We start from the raw sequence: 18,046 nt of genomic DNA on the forward strand, positions 1-18,046 counted from the left end.
CTATACAGGGCCTTAGTGAGACAACACCTACACAGTACTGTTTATAGTTTGATCTCCTGATCTAAGAAAGGAGGTAATTGGAAGTTATTCAGAGCAGGTTGACTTTACTAATGATTGGGATGATGGAGTTAGCTTGTAGGGGCGAAGCAGGTTGGCCTACACTCTCAGCAGTGAAGCGCTGACCTTATTGGAATAATCAAGAACCTGAAAAGACTTGACAGGGTGGATGTTATAAGGGTGGTCCTTTGTAGGGACAGACAGGAAAGTGAAGTCAGTCAGATCGGCCATGATCCTATTGTACAGCAGAGTGGGCCCAACAGACAGAATGGCCAACTCTTGTCCCTAATTCCTGTGGTCAACACAACTGAAAGCATGACCAAAGGTGAACCAATTACAGCTGGGAATGCACAGAATGCAAGAATTAGTTGAGAGATTGTGGAGGGTTGGAGCTTTGGAGAAGATTACAGAGATTGGGTGAGGAAAGGCCTTGGATGATTTGGAATCCAGGATGAACATTTGAATTATCAAGACATCATTTCACTGGGAAGGAGTGCAGGTCAGCAAATACTCGACAGCTGGAGAGAGTCAGAACATGGCAAAGCTCTGTTGCCCAAGGTTACAGAGGGGAGAAAGTGGCAGGCTGGCCTGGAGTGAGAGAATTGGCAAATCCAGAGGCAGGGATGGGCATTTCAACCTGAAAATCCAGGGGTAGCGTGGATCAAAGCTCATATCAGGGTCAAATATGAATGAAAGCTGTAACCAGCTTGGCTCAACATGCTTGTTCTGCGAGAGAGAGGGACAGAGTCTACAGCTGACACATGGAAACTGTTGCCAAGTAACATCTGAGGGAATCAATTAAAATATCCAAGGAGTGAACTAAGCAAAGCATCTTTACACAATGAACACCCTTAACAACCACTTCTAATACAATCCAAAACAAAAAGCATTTCTACCTTGTGATAATACATTTAAATAGTTAAAGGGACAGGAAGGAAATGGGAAGTTAAAACATTTAACAACTGACAGTTGGAGAGATCAAGTTACAGAAAAATCTGACTTCACACATTCCATATCAGATGAGATCAGTGATTCGGCACAATCAGTTGGAATTATTTCAATAAACATTGGACATCAATGTAGATGCTTAATTATTTCATTCTGGCATGCAGCCTGCTAGAGGATTTTAGCACTGCATGTTAAATACCTACAGTCCACAATAAGCACGTCAGCGGATTTGGAATGTGAGAAAGTTAATTGCTTTGTTGGAGCTCATTGGCTCTCCTCCCCGATGTAACCTCAGCAATGCAAAAGTAAATGTGTTCAATATGTTCAGTGTGGCAAGGTGAATAATCCTTTCTGTCCTCTCTAACCTCCTCCAGCCTCACAACTGGCCTGAGATGTCAGCACTGCTACACTTTGAGACCTCAACTTGGAGCATTTTCATCATGGTCGAGTCACAGGACCTTGCTGAACAAACCATTCGGAAAGGGACACTTGTGATATTGCAGCACTCCCTCAGTATTACCCTGATATCGCAGCACTCCCTCAGTATCACCCTGATATCGCAGCACTCCCTCAGTATCACCCTGATATCGCAGTACTCCCCCTCAGTATCACCCTGATATTGCAGTACTCCCCCTCAGTATCACCCTGATATTGCAGTACTCCCCCTCAGTATTACCCTGATATTGCAGTACTCCCACTCAGTATTACCCTGATATTACAGCACTCCCTCAGTATCACCCTGATATTGCAGTACTCCCCCTCAGTATCACCCTGATATTGCAGTACTCCCCCTCAGTATCACCCTGATATTGCAGTACTCCCCCTCAGTATTACCCTGATATTGCAGTACTCCCACTCAGTATTACCCTGATATTACAGCACTCCCTCAGTATCACCCTGATATTGCAGTACTCCCCTCAGTATTACCCTGATATTGCAGTACTCCCACTCAGTATTACCCTGATATTACAGCACTCCCTCAGTATTACCCTGATATTGCAGTACTCCCTCAGTATTACCCTGATATTGCAGTACTCCCTCAGTATTACCCTGATATTACAGCACTCCCTCAGTATTACCCTGATATTGCAGTACTCCCCCTCAGTATTACCCTGATATTGCAGTACTCCCCCTCAGTATCACCCTGATATTGCAGTACTCCCCCTCAGTATCACCCTGATATTACAGCACTCCCTCAGTACCACCCTGATATTGCAGCACTCCCTCAGTGTTACCCTGATATTATAGTTCTCCCTCAGTATTACCCTGATATTGCAATACTCCCCCCTCAGTATTACCCTGATATTGCAGTACTCCCTCAGTATTATCCTGATATTGCAGCACTCCCTCAGTATTACCCTGATATTGCAGTACTCCCCCTCAGTATTACCCTGATATTGCAGTACTCCCCCTCAGTATTACCCTGATATTGCAATACTCCCCCCTCAGTATTACCCTGATATTGCAGCACTCCCTCAGTATTATCCTGATATTGCAGCACTCCCTCAGTATTACCCTGATATTGCAGTACTCCCCCTCAGTATTACCCTGATATTGCAGTACTCCCCCTCAGTATTACCCTGATATTGCAGTACTCCCCCTCAGTATCACCCTGATATTGCAGCACTCCCTCAGTATTACCCTGATATTGCAGTACTCCCCCTCAGTATTACCCTGATATTGCAGTACTCCCCCTCAGTATTACCCTGATATTGCAGCACTCCCTCAGTATCACCCTGATATTACAGCACTCCCTCAGTGTTACCCTGATATTGCAGCACTCCCTCAGTGTTACCTTGATATTACAGTACTCCCTCAGTATTACCCTGATATTGCAGTACTCCCCCCTCAGTATCACCCTGATATTGCAGTACTCCCTCAGTATTATCCTGATATTGCAGCACTCCCTGATATTGCAGTACTCCCCCTCAGTATTACCCTGATATTGCAGTACTCCCCCTCAGTATTACCCTGATATTGCAGCACTCCCTCAGTATTACCCTGATATTGCAGTACTCCCCCTCAGTATTACCCTGATATTGCAGTACTCCCCCTCAGTATTACCCTGATATTGCAGCACTCCCTCAGTATTACCCTGATATTGCAGTACTCCCCCTCAGTATTACCCTGATATTACAGTACTCCCCCTCAGTATTACCCTGATATTGCAGCACTCCCTCAGTATTACCCTGATATTGCAGCACTCCCTCAGTATTACCCTGATATTGCAGTACTCCCCCTCAGTATTACCCTGATATTACAGTACTCCTCCTCAGTATTACCCTGATATTGCAGCACTCCCTCAGTATTACCCTGGAGAGTTAGGCCCATGTCTAAGTGCCCAGATTGGGACTTGAAATTGCAATATTCTGACTCAGGGACAAGGGCCTTAACCACTGAACCGTGGCTAACACATTCACCAGATGAAGTTCCAAACAATAAAAGATTAACATGGACAATTACCAAAGTTATCTAGGCCATCTGTTTTCCAATATTACAACAATTCGAACAATCGTTTGGAAACTTAGGAGAGGTGTAATGTCGTGGTAATGTCAATGAGCCATTCATCCAACACATCAACAACACTGGCTCATAAGGTAGTTGGTGGAATTGAAATCCCTTTGATAAACCTGGAACTGTAAAGTAAGTCTTAGTAACAGTGACCATGGCAACTATCAACTAATTACTGAATCCCTTAATCCCTTAGGGAAAGAAACCTGCCTCATCCAGTCTGGGCTCCAGATCCACAGTAATGTGGCCACCTCTTAACTGGTTAGATTCTCTCTTGTTGGAGATGGTCGTTGCTTGACACTTGTGTGCTACAATTGCTCCTTGTCAAAGCCTGGATATTATCCAGGTTTTGGAGCATTTGGGTATGGACTGCTTTAGTATCTGAGGAGTCACAAACATGCTGAGCATTGCATGGTCATCAGTGACCATCCCCATCGTTGACCTGATGATGGAGGGAAGGTCACTAGCTGCATGTGGTTGGGATGCAATATCACTGCTGTACTTTCTCCTTCCAATTCCATTTTAGAGGCTGCTGCTGGCTCAGCTCTACTGCTTGACAATGAAGTCCAAATCCTAACCAACCACTACAAAACAAAAAAGCTTCTCTCCATATTGCCCCTGGTTTGTTTGCCAATCCCCTTTGATTACTGGGCCTTCGACTACAGTTCCTCTGTACACACCCGCCGTGATTTTGAATACCTCTGTTAAACCTCCAGTTTAATTGGCTCCAAGAAATACAATTAACCAGCTAGCGACCTTCCCTCCACAATCCCAGTTTATGTTTTTATTCAGGAGATGTGGGCACAGCTGGTTGAGCCGATCCTTAGTTGCTCTGGAGGTGGTGGTGATGAGCTGCCTTCATGAACCACGCACTCTGTTTGCAATAGGTCAACCCCAAAACAGTCTCTCTCTCGATCCATATGACTGTAACCCTTCAGCTCTAGAACCAAAAGACAAACTTAACAATAATATTTTTTGGTTTGTCTTGTATCTTTGGCAATTAGATAGCTTTAGGATAGCCTTCCCATGTAACTCAGTGTTCTATGTTACTGTCACGGAGAAAGTGAGGTCTGCAGATGCTGGAGATCAGAGCTGAAAATGTGTCACGCCCTGGAGTAGGAAACTACTGGCTGCAGACTATTCCAAAACTCTGTTTTATGTTAACTCAAACACACTGCTCATCAACAAATGATGAAACAAGCTACATACAACAGGGAATTTAATGGAAACTTGCATCCTAAAACTCAAAAGGGAAGCAATACCCAATGTTGGGGCTTCGAAAATGAAGCCTGTGTCAGAGCCAAGGGTTTTTAACAAATAAACTGATGATTTTCTTCATAGAAGGAAAAACAAGATGTTGAGAAGAATATTTCTTTCCAATGAGAGGACTGATGCCTGTTTTTCAAACTTACAGATGACTATCCAAGATTGAGGTTTAGATTGCAGTGAACAGTCCCACTCTCCCTCGCATAGTTACACAGAATATACTCTCAAAAATCATACAACACAATGTTTAACCACAATATTGTGAGGTAATTTTTTTTAGGAACTGATATAAAAATATAAACAAAAATGGTAAGAACAGGAGCATTCTCTTTCCTTAGACATTTATTGAATCTGTGTTGTATGACACCCTTACCTAAGCAAAACACAGTGTGCAAATTTCACACTGACCCCCTGCACCCACACCGACCAGGGAAAGACAGCTGCACATTTCCACTGCTGTGCGTGAAGTGGTACTTTCCAATCTCACTTCTGAATGGGCCAAGATCTAATTTTGACATTACGCCCCTCCCACACATCCCCCCCCCATTCCCTCCCCAATTTTGAACTCCCTCCAGAAGGATTAATTTCTCTTTCTCTATTGAATCCAATCATTTTAAACATCTGTCAATTCATTCCTCGCCCTCTAACCTGAATGGAACTTTGTGCCAGTGATAGTCTTCCTGAAACATTAACTGTTTCTCCTGAACAGCGGCTGCCTGATTTGAGAACATTCAGCACTTTCTGATTATAATTCCAGAGAATAGCAACATTGCATCCATACGGCTTGTCCTTTCTACTCCCATTCTGTCAAAGCTGTTCTGTATGTGTTCTATTCCAAGGTCACCCTATCTTTTCCCAGGTGCTTGCACAGACAGGAATATGATTTAGCCAGTTGAGGATCTGATTAATATTTTTTACAACTGGAGGATAACAGCACTATTGCCTCACAGCACTAGGGCCCTGGGTTCGATTCCACCCTTAGGTGACTGAGTGGAGTTGGCACCTTCCCCACGACTTTGTGGGTTTCCTCTGGGTGCTCCAGTTTCCTCACCGTTCAAATGTGTATCGGCTCTGGTGCTGTACTTGTGTTCTGAGATGGGTTGACCGAGGGAAATACCGGGTTACAGGGATAGTGGGAGGTTGTGTGGGTCTGGGTGGGATGCTCTTCAGAGGGTTGGTGAGGATTCAATGGGCCGAATGGCCTCCTTCCACATCGTAGGGATTCTGTGATTCTGCAGTTTTGAATTCCAACGTTGTACAATAACCTCAAACACAAGTCTGAGGTTTTACTTGTGCTCAGTTCCATTCTTTGTTTTAAATAAAGTTAGCATATTTAAAAGATACAGAATATATTGGTCTATGGCCTTCATCTACATATTATCAATGTAAAAACAGAATGAGCAGACATCACTCACTGATCTCGAGCTGCCGCTGAATTCGGCCTTTGCTGCGTTCCCTGAACAGGATTTGTATCTCGTTGTACTCAGTCATCACATTTGCAAATTTTCGGGATAGAGTTGAGTGCTGGAATTTAAAGACAAATAGAATTATTTAAAGGAAATAAAGAAATGGACCATAGGCGGACTCTTTCTAATCAGTTTTTATGCCAATATCAAAGCCCCCAGATGATCATCTGAAGCCAGTGTCTAGTTCATGACTTGTCATGATGAGAAATCAGAGACTCACCGATTTAAACTTTATAAAGCTTCCCAGTCTCCTTATAACCATTACACCTCAGGCTTTCTCACGTCCACTACCATGTAAGGTATAATGAGAAGGTTATGGGGCTTGACTGGCTCAGCTGGCTGGCCTGTTGGTTTGTGACACAGTGTTACCAGTGTGGGTTCACTTCCTGCACTGGCCAAAGTTACCATGAAGGACTCTTGTTCTCAACCTTTACCCTCACCATAGGCGTGGTGACCCTCAGATTAAACCATACCCAGGTCAGCCTGCTCTGCATCACAAGACAGCAGCTCTATGCTCTGGTAGGACAATAGCAACTTTATCCTTTAATTATAAGATGCTAAATTACACTCCAAAAAAGGTTTTCAAATCCTGCACAACTCAATGTTTTCTTATAAGTTACAACTGTCCTGTGTGGATTGCAGAGTGTATACCCATTAGCTTGCACATATATATGTGCGTGATATACAAGTATGTACATGGGAGAGTAAGCTTACTTAATATGGAAACAGACATAATTCAGGGAAAGTTAGAATATTCCAAACCTCTTGAACATGTACAGCGCTAATGCAGAGGGTTGTATTTTTTCCCCTGAAATAACCAATCTGGACTGTCAGATCTTCACCAACATCAATTTCGGTCAACTTCACCTTTCTAATCGGCAGTCTGTACTTCTGCCCCAGTGAACTCATCTCTACCTACCTCGACACTGTCCTATCCCCCCTAGTCCAAGAACTCCCCACATACGTTCGAGACACCACACACGCCCTCCACCTCCTCCAAGACTTCCGTTTCCCCGGCCCCCAATGCCTCATCTTCACCATGGATATCCATTCCTTCTACACCTCCATCCTCCATGACCAGGGCCTCCAAGCCCGCCGTTTTTTTCCTCTCCTGACGTCCCCAACAGTACCCTTCCACCGACACTCTCATTCGTTTGGCCGAACTGTTCCTCACCCTTAACAATTTCTCCTTTGAATCCTCCCACTTCCTCCAGACCAAAGGGGTAGCCATGGGCACACGTATGGGCCCCAGCTATGCCTGTCTCTTTGTTGGCTACGTAGAACAGTTGATCTTCCATAATTACACCGACACCACTCCCCACCTCTTCCTCCGCTACATTGATGACTGCATTGGCGCCACCTCATGCTCCCGCGAGGAGGTTGAGCAATTCATCAACTTCAACACATTCCACCCTGACCTTAAATTTACCTGGACCATCCCTGACACCTCCCTCCCCTTCCTGGACCTCTCCATCTCCATTAATGACGACCGACTTGACACTGACATTTTTTACAAACCCACCGACTCCCACAGCAACCTGGATTACACCTCTTCCCACCCTACCTCCTGCAAAAATGCCATCCCGTATTCCCAATTCCTCCGCCTCCGCCGTATCTGCTCCCAGGAGGACCAGTTCCACCATAGAACACACCAGATGGCCTCCTTCTCTAGAGACCGTAATTTCCCTTCCCATGTGGTTAAAGATGCCCTCCAATGCATCTCGTCCACATTCCGCACCTCTGCCCTCAGACCCCACCCCTCCAACTGTAACAAGGATAGAACACCCCTGGTGCTCACCTTCCACCCTACCAAACTTCGCATAAACCAAATCATCCGCTGACATTTCCACCACCTCCAAAAAAAAGACCCCACCACCAGGGATATATTTCCCTCCCCACCCCTTTCCGCCTTCTGCAAAGACCATTCCCTCTGTGACTACCTGGTCAGGTCCACACCCCCATACAACCCACCCTCCCATCCTGGCACCTTCCCCTGCCACCGTAGGAACTGCAAAACCTGCGCCCACACCTCCTCCCTCACCTCCATCCAAGGCCCTAAAGGAGCCTTCCACATCCAAAGTTTTACCTGCACATCCACTAATATCATTTACGGTATCCGTTGCTCCCGATGCGGTCTCCTCTACATTGGGGAGACTGGATCTCCTAGCAGAGCGCTTCAGGGAACATCTCCGGGACACCCGCACCAATCAACCACACTGCCCCGTAGTCCAACATGGCAACTCCCCCTCCCACTCTGCCGAGGACATGGAGGTCCTGGGCCTCCTTCACCGCCGCTCCCTCACCACCAGACGTCTGTTGGAAGAACGCCTCATCTTCCGCCTCGGAACACTTCAACCCCAGGGAATCAATGTGGACTTCAACTGTTTCCCTATTTTCCCTTCCCCCACCTCACCCTAGTTCCAAACTTCCAGCTCAGCACTGTCCCCATGACTTGTCCAGACTTGCCCTACCTGCCTATCTCATTTTCCACCTATCCACTCCACCCTCTCCTCCCTGATCTATCACCTTCATCCCCTCCCCCACTCACCCATTGTACTCTACGCTACTCCCTACCCATCCCCACCCTCTCCAAGCTTATCTCTCCACGCTTCAGGCTCTCTGCCTTTATTCCTGATGAAGGGCTTTTGCCTGAAACATCAATTTTGCTGCTCCTCGGATGCTATTTCACCAATTAATTCCTATTTCTTTCTCTTCTGCCTGTCTGATCTTCCAATACCATCCTGACGGGTAATTTAGTTCTAGAAATAGGTGTAACTGATTAAAAATATGGGGTCACCCACTTAAGATGAATGAGGAGAACTTTTTCTCCCCCCTCCTCAGAGTTAGATGTCTTCAGAACGGTCTTTGTCAAAAGCAGTAGGAACAGTGTCTTTGAAAGATTATTGGGCATGAGGTGGAACGAGAAGCAATCAGATCAGGATTTCAGAATGGAGGATCAGGCTCAAGTGGGCCAACTCCTGTTGCTAATTTGTATGTTTGTGTGGGCACTAGCGACGATCCCATATTATAGCAGTTATGTGCACCTGAGAACAGGAGGGTGGTAATGCTATTTCACTGTAAAAACATCCCAGTCTACATAAAAGGTAACGGGTTTGCATGTCTAAATTCAAAAAAGTGAAAAAGGCATCATTTTTCAGGTCTACGTGAAACTCGAAACACCGTAAGTATGGCACTGTACCTGAGTTTTGCGTATCCTTAAATCTACTGAACTTTGGTTTTCATTGTCCTCTGTTTTAATGCTTTGTTCTATAACTACAATTGAAACAAAAAGGCGAGAATCGTTGTTAAGCATCAAGCAAAGTAAGAATGACAGATATACAAGGTACAAGTTAATGTATAGTTTTACAGCAAGAGTTTGAGGTAGCAATGGTAGATTAAATACACAGAAATATAAAACACGTGATGATAATCATTCTTTAAGAACAGAATTGGATTTGCCAGGGTTGACAGTGTTCCAAACTCTCAGCAGACTCGGTGTACCAATACATCCAATGTGGCAATCAATAAAACCAGCAGGTTGGAGTGCAGCACCAGGGAGTAGGATCCAATCAGGGACAGTCCTCTGCTTCACACTGGACAGATAGAACATCGAATGGCAAGTTCTGGGCACAAGATTACAGCGACACACACCTCGAAGGCAGCGGAGAGACGAGCTACACAGCTAACCACCTAGATGTTTCAGCTTGGAGGAAAAACAGCATATTCTTTGGGAATCTCAACCTTGACAGGACCTGAAGGTTAGTAGTACAGAAAAAAACACTTAAACCCAGAGTGGTGCAACATGCAAGATATGCAGCTTGTGGGACAAAGAAATCTGGTTTCAAACTATTCAAAAAATTTAGAACTAATATCAGAAATTTAATCCTCTCAAAAATATTCACTTTGATCACCTTCAGGCATAAAGCTAAGCATTCAAGGGAACTATTCCAGAAAAAAAAACGTACACAATACTGGGGACTATCGCAGTTTCCCAGTTTCAGCACACGGTCAGGGCAGTGAAATTCTGAACAAGCTCCTTCTACATCAGCTTCCAAACCCAGGAATCATCTTGGATAGAGGGGGGGCAGTAGATACACAGGAATACCACTGCCTGAAAGCTTCCCCAAAGCCATTCCCCATTCTGACTTGGAAATATATCACCGTTCCTTCAGTGTCACTGGGTCAAAATATCACAAAATAAGTTGCCCTCCTCTAATCAACTACAGGTTCAATGTAACAAACTAGAGCAGACTAAACGGTCAAAACAAATCGCTCTGAGGATTAGACACTCGATGTTTCAGCCAAAAGAAAAACCCTGAAGATGATTTGTGCAGAACTGACTTTTCCTAAATGACTCGAGCTGCTGGAAAAATAACAGTAAGTTGGGAACAGACTCAGAACGTCCACATTCAAGGAGGAGGTAAAGAGACTGACAGAGCCAGTCATATCCATTTAAATGAGTGGAATTCATCAGCAGGAATCATCCTCAGGGCTACCAATAACAACATGCCAAATGGAAACTGCCCTGGGTCCAGGAGGGAGAGACTATGAAGGAACAGTCACCTGAAGGAGGCAATATCCTCAATGAACTGGCTGAGGTTTCCATGAGGTTCTCTCTTTCTCAAACACTCCCCTCACCTCAGGTCAGCTGACCCTCAGGTTAAACCACCACCAATTGTGTCTCTGTTCCATCGAGACAGTAGTTCCATGGGCCAATTTTTTTTTGAAGTTGTGCAAGCTGCAATATGAAAGGCTGGTGGAAGCAAATTCATTAATATACGATTTAAAGGAGAATTTAAAAATATTTGAAGATGGATAAATAAAGTTGCAGGACTGTGTGAAAACGACAGGTGACTCTACGTTGTAAATGGCTAACCTTCCAAGGTCTTTTTACCAAAGTTCCTCATGCAAGGCCTTTCTGACAGAATCAAAGCTGGAGGGATTCAGGATCTGAAGCTTCTGAAGAGACCAATTAATAAAGATGGAATTGTCTTTCTCACCCGGAATAAGGTTGGGACTTGGGAATCACATGCATTGAAACAATATGTGACAGTATCTTGACCATGATTAATGTTTCAACCAGTTATTAGGACTGAAGAGAAGAACTTTTCAGAAATTAAAAACCAAACATATAATTCCAAACAACAAAAACATCAATGGCTTATTTTAATGAGAGGGAGATACATGCAATTTATAACCTCTTTTAGAAAGTTCTCAAACTTGCCTTCCAGATGCAAATATACAGGGGAGGATGACAAACAGCAACACTTTTCAAGGTGTAGGGAATTCAGGGTGGTATGACTGATCATGATCACCTACTCTAGCCAAGTCGTGAAGGAATTTCTCTTGATGGAGACAGCAGAGAGAGTTGTGCCGGATGGTTCTATACATCATTAAACTTATTCAGCACACAAAGAGGCCACTTGGCCCATCCTGCTTCTGATCGCCCTTATGTAGAGCTACTCAATCCTTCACACAGTCCTGCAACGTTATTTATCCATCTTCAAATGCTTTTAAACTCTCCTTTAAATTGTACATTAATGAATTTGCTTCCACCAACCTTTCATATCACAACTTGAACAACTTTTAAAAAGCTTCCTTGTAATACCTTTGGTTTTTATCAAACATTCAAACAGTGTGCAGAGAATCAGAATACCTCAGTGACCTGTTGAAAAACACTTACTCTTCAGCTTATTTCGGACTCTGTTTGCAATTCTCTTAATTGATAGCGTAAGTTCTTCAAGTTCTTCTTTGGTTTCTTTTTAAGAAAGAAAGAAATATTTAATGATCTTGCAAACTGATAAAAAGGAATCTGGAATCAAAATGTTTATCAGCCATTTCAATTTTGATACAGTGTTGGATGGAAATAGTCAGCAATGTGTTATTAAAGTCTGCCTTTAATTTTGCTTTCCCCATATCTCTAGTATTTTGTTTAAGACAGGCTGGTATTAAAAAGTGACTTTCACAAACCTTAGCAACACTTTACAGTCAAAGAAAATATTCTGAAACGCAGTCACATTGTAATTGAGTACCACTGGAAAGGCACAAGGCCCGGGGTGTGATGGGGGGGGGACACTCCCTACTTGCCTGGGTGGGGGCTGCTCTACAAAGCTCAACACCAGTGAGGACAAAGCAACCCACCTGTTAGTGCTGTGTCATGCCCTGACACACAGGGGGCAGCAGGGGGCACAGCACCCCCTGACACACAGGGGGCAGGAGGGTGTACCGCCCCCCCTGACACAGGGTGCAGCAGGGGGCACCGCCCCCCAATACAGAGGGGACAGCAGGTGGCATCTCCCCCTCTGACACAGGCGGCAGGAGGGCGTACCCCCAGCCCCCCCCCGACACACGGGGGTGGGCAGGAGGGCGTACCGCCTCCCCCACCTCCACCGACACACAGGGGGCAGCAGCACGCTCCAAGATAGTACAAGATAAACCACCACCTGATGGAGCAGCGCTCCGAAAGCTAGTGCTTCCAATCAAACCTGTTGGACTATAACCTGGTGTTGTGTGATTTTGAACTTTGTCCACCCCAGTCCAACACCGGCATCTCCAACTCATCAAGATGCACTTCAGTAACACACCAACAGTGCTTCCACAGGAAAAGGGCACCTGAAAGCTCTCCTCCAAACCCCACTCCACCCTGATGTAAGGCCAACATCCTGAGAGTCCCTCCCGAACTGCTCAGTGGGTAGCAGTGGCCGAACAACCCCAGGGACTGCAGCGGTTCCAGACAGTGGCTCACCACATTTTCATGAGGGCAGCACATACTGATTTATTTTTAAACTTCAATAAGGAGAACACATGACAACTAGTAAGATCCAAGGAATAATGAAGATCAAAGGGATTTGATCCACCAATCCCTTAAGGCAGCAGGAGAATTATAGCAAGTGGTTAGGGTGGCATATGGGATATTTGTCTTTATTAGCCAAGGCATGGAGTTTAAAGTAGGGAGGTCATTCCGTTTAGTGTATTGCTTAAAATTCTGGAAACTACATTAGAAGAGGGATGGGCCAGCACTTGGAGAGGGTGCAAAGACTATTTATCAGAATATTGACTGGGCTGGAAAGTTTTAGTTACAGAGAGATTGGACAGAATGCAGTTGTTTCCCTGAAACAGGGGACATGATTGCAAGGTCTAAAATGATGAGGAGTATAGACAAGGGGCAGATGGGAAGAAACCTTTCCCCTTGGAGACATGATCAGAGACCACAGGTTTAAGTTAAAGGGCAGATGGTTTCGAGGAGATGTGGGGAAAATGTTTTTCACCCAGAGAGTGGTGAGAACCTGGAACTCTAATAGTGGTAGAGGCAGACACAATCATCTTATTTGAATGTGCACTTGTAATCCCAAGGCATCCAAGGTTATAAGCAGAGTGCTGGAAAATGGGACTGAAATCATAAGGTGGCTGTTTGACTGGGGCAGATTTGGTGGGCTGCAGGTCTTTTTCTGTGCTGGAGACCTCTATGACTCCGATGATTGACAGTTTTTTTTTGAAAACCGCAATGATCATGGAGAGATAAATTTTGAACAACCCACCCAAAAGACAATGCCATAGATAAGGGAGTGCTCACTCAGTATTGGCAATTCCAGCAGCACTATAGGCGATGTGCTCAAGTCTCCAAAAAGAGACTTGAACCTAGAGTTTTCTGTCTTTAAGACAACGGTGCTACTCACTGAGTCAGGGCTCTGTTCAGTCTAACCAAAACGCACAGACCACCGTCCCCAGAGAATAACCTTTCCTATCTTTAGCACAGCAGGTGATGTTGCTGTTAATTTCTGGCTTTTGGTGTTTAGCTTTGCAGCTATTGCATTATATGTTGAAAAGTGTAACCTGCTCAAAGTTCCTTCCTCAGCACCCCGCTCCACCCAAACCTCCCGCTGACCACATCACTTGCCTGCGTTTGATTCTGTAATGTGTCACCGGATACATAGCTGTCATTGATAAGAGCCAGTTACATCCAAGCCACTGTTTGGCAATATAGATTTCAAATTTTTATTCCAATCCACCATTACAACTGAAGTTCCTCAAATCTTTTTCTGAGCTCTCTGGACAACCTTCACAACTTGTGTCAAGTTGCGCCCGGAACGGAACACAATGCTAAGGTGTGATTGTTCGTTTCAGAGGGCAGTTGAGAGTCAACCCTATTGGTGTGGGTCTGGAGTTAAACACAGGCCAGACCAGGGAAGGACAGCAAATTTCCTTGCCTATAGGACATTAGTGAACCAGATGTATTGCTGTCCTCTCTCTCATACTCTCTGATCTTATTAATAGGAATAGATGCTTCATTGGAGAAAGTGAGGTCTGCAGATGCTGGAGATCAGAGCTGAAAATGTGTTGCTGGAAAAGCGCAGCAGGTCAGGCAGCATCCAAGGAACAGGAAATTCGATGTTTCGGGCATAAGCCCTTCACCAGCCCTTCCTGTTCCTTGGATGCTGCCTGACCTGCTGCGCTTTTCCAGCAACACATTTTCAGCATAGATGCTTCATTGTCTGCTCTATCAACCAGTCCGACCAGCTTTAATGGCCTGTCCACATATTCACCATAGCCCTTCTGATTGCCACTAGCAGTTCACAGAAGGTTTACTCAACTCACGCCTGGGAGGAAAAGCTCACTTTATGAAGAAAGGTTATGTACATTGACCCTCCATCCGTTGAAGAATGAGAGACGATCTTTTTGAAACATACAACTTTTTTAAGAATGTATATGCAGAGGGTGTTGCGTCTTGTGGGGGAGACTGAAAATGATGTCCCTATTAAGGCAAAGATGTGGAGAATGAGGGTCATTAGAATTTTCTTATTTCAACAAAAGGGAAACTGGGTCATTACGTCCATTAAAAGCTGAGTTAGATTGATTCTTTTCATTGTCAAAATCAATGGCTGAGGGGCATCCATGATTTTATTGCCTGGTGGAGCAGACCAAGTATCTGACTCGTGCACCCGAGCTCCTAAAATGTTATGACCCATGTAACGACTAGTGTAAAAGAGATCCAACAGATTGCACCCACACACCAGAGGCTAATTTATGCTCACAAATGTTGCTGAGTTATGAGCTTTGTTATTGGATCTCATATCATAGTTAGTTTAGTCTCTTGGACTGTGTCACACTTTCAATTCTCAGCAAACATTAAACCCCAGACAATCATTGTACCACCTAACTCAAAACTGCCAGCTGACAAGGCAAAACTACCGCAGTTCCATTCAGCCAACCTTTCTATGTTCACACGCATATGGGTTCCCTGGAGTGAATGCTGATGTTAGTTAATGGGTTCACTTATCTCCTGGCGCTTTTCGCAGAGTTTGAGGAGATGTTATTTCAAAACAGAAGAGCTGTTAACAAAGTGGGGAAAGTATCACAGGAAGCAAGTGTGATATTACATTTAATATTAATAACCAAACCTTCTGTGGCAGTTCAGTGACATGAAGATTTTTATAAGAATGTATGGCTTGGAGCAAAGTCCTGTTTCTTGGGAATGTGACTTACTGGTGATGGGGGCTGTCTTTGAATGGGCTGGTGCTGGAAAGCAATTCCAAATGCATTTTGGAATGGTTTTCTGAGATCTAATTAAGGGACCTCAGACTTCAGGAGCATCGAGAGGGGGAGATTTTGAAATGCCAGAGCAGGTGATATGATCTGGGGATACTGACAGTGGGTTCAAAGACTTGGGATGTGTGTGGGAGTGGGGTGTCGATTGAGGGATTAGAGAACATTAAGAAACTACAGTGATGGGGAAGAAAGCAGGAAGGGGCTTCATATGATCTCAGGAGCACTTGTGTTAACTGAGATCCAATAGGATTGTCAAGTGTGCTGGCTAACACCCTTGGCAGTGACACCCACTGTCACGATGGGCGTGAGATCCAGACTACCATGTGCCCCTTGGGGTTGCTTATGCGTGGACTCAAGCACCAGCCAATCGCTATCACCAGATCTCGACAATTATTTAGAATGAAGTTTTGCTTATTAAAATGAATAGTTAGACATTATGCAGTAGGTCTGATTTAAGACTCTATTACCAGTCCCAACATGAGAGACAAGTTTTATAATTTCAAACTGAGATCTGTTCAAAACCTCCGGTTTTATAATTGTTACAATTCAGTTATGGTTTCATTAGACTGACTGTATATAATCTTGTCAAACAATGCGTTTTCTTCCAATGCAACTAACAACAGCTGGTATTAATTCTGTTGCTGTTCACACAAGCAGTTGCTGCTTTTCCCTCATGAAGACACCCTAACAGAACAGCACTGTGGTAATATTTATATCAATCCAGTCATCACCTGAAACAAAAGGTTTTAAATATTCACTCTCCAAGCTTCATTCACTCATTTGGAAAATGTGATAGAATTCGCAAACAATCTTTTGAAATACAAACATTCTGCCAGCTCTGTAAATTGAGTCACCAATCTGAACTAAATCTTCAGAACCTTTGAGATAAATTACTCAGTCCAAGCCAGGCTTCAAGAAACCAATTCATCCAATTAAAACTTTAACCTCATTGTATTTATCCAATGCGATTAATGTGAAACATATAATGCTGAAGTTTTAAAAAAAAAACTTATTCTGAAATTGGAATTTTGAGTTTGTGCAAATACAGCACGAGAAAGATGTCAGATGGAAATTGATAAGTTTTCTCAAGCTACCCAGTGCATGCAAATGTGGAATCACCACATTTTTAACAGGAAAATTCTATTACAAGATGGTAGCGTAGATGCTCCAAGTTGCAGACATGACACTGAAGATTACTTTGCGTCTGGTGACATAGGCTCCTTGAATGGTAATGTGACATACCAATTTTAATCTTATGACTCAAGAAACCATAAAATATCTTGGCACTGACTCAGTAAAGTGAGTAAATAATGTACCAACAGTGTCTAGAAGATCATGTTGTACTGCACAACATCAGGTTCAGTCCAGACACTGTTCAACATAACTGTTAAATAAGGAATAAACAGTAACTTCTAAACAATACCAGCTAAATGTTTGAAGGGGGAGATGAGATGGATTGCTCTAGATGATAAAAATAATCGGAAAGTGCCTAACGGTGCCCCTCAATTATATACTTGCTCATGCTCCCTTCAGGGGAAAGTGAGGACTGCAGATGCTGGAGATCTGAGCTGAAAATGTATTGCTGGAAAAGCGCAGCAGGTCAGGCAGCATCCAAGGAGCAGGGGAATTGACGTTTCAGGCATGAGCCCTTCTTCAGGAGGAGAAGGGCTCATGCCTGAAACGTCGATTCTCCTGCTCCGCTGCGCTTTTCCAGCAACACATTTTCAGCATGCTCCCTTCAGCCTTTGCTACCCTGAGCAAAACAGCTCCTGATTGTCCAATCCATCCTCAGAACTCAGACCCTCCAGCCTGGTAAATCTCCTCTGCACTCTCTCTAATGAATCATACTCTTCTGACAATGTGAACATAACTGTACTCCAGATGTCGTCTGATTAGCATTTTACACAGTTCCAGTATAACTGCCCCACTCCTCTAGGCCAATAAAGACAAGTACCCTGAATGCCTTAACCACCTTATCTCCCTGCCCTACTAAACTCAGATTTGTGAATAGGAGGACCAAGACCCTTCTCATCTTCAGTACTTTCCAGGGTGCTGCCATTAAAAGGGTAACCCTTCAGCTTGCTTGCCGACTCAATGTGGTTTATCTCACTCTTTTCCAGGTCACACTGGACGTATTCTCGTCAGTGTTGGGCAAGGGCAGTATGGATTGAGAAAGCAAACTCAAACAGAAATTTTATTTCTGCATGACCACAGAAATTCCAAAAACATGAATAAGACATTCTCACATTAAT

General features: G+C 44.2%; 1 protein-coding gene across 1 annotated transcript in view; it reads right to left on the reverse strand.

Moving 5' to 3' along the window:
- stx2b (syntaxin 2b) overlaps positions 1 to 18,046 on the reverse strand; it is a 62,902-nt gene that overhangs the window by 19,440 nt on the left and 25,416 nt on the right. Inside the window, exons 4-6 of the mRNA XM_060843898.1 lie at positions 11,932 to 12,006; positions 9,448 to 9,521; positions 6,198 to 6,306 (exon numbers count right to left, since the gene is read on the reverse strand). Coding sequence (XP_060699881.1) covers positions 6,198 to 6,306; positions 9,448 to 9,521; positions 11,932 to 12,006 — 258 coding nt within the window. The remainder of the gene's footprint in view (positions 1 to 6,197; positions 6,307 to 9,447; positions 9,522 to 11,931; positions 12,007 to 18,046) is intronic.

Source organism: Hemiscyllium ocellatum, chromosome 24 (assembly GCF_020745735.1).
Source record: "Hemiscyllium ocellatum isolate sHemOce1 chromosome 24, sHemOce1.pat.X.cur, whole genome shotgun sequence".
Taxonomy (NCBI): Eukaryota; Metazoa; Chordata; class Chondrichthyes; order Orectolobiformes; family Hemiscylliidae; genus Hemiscyllium; species Hemiscyllium ocellatum.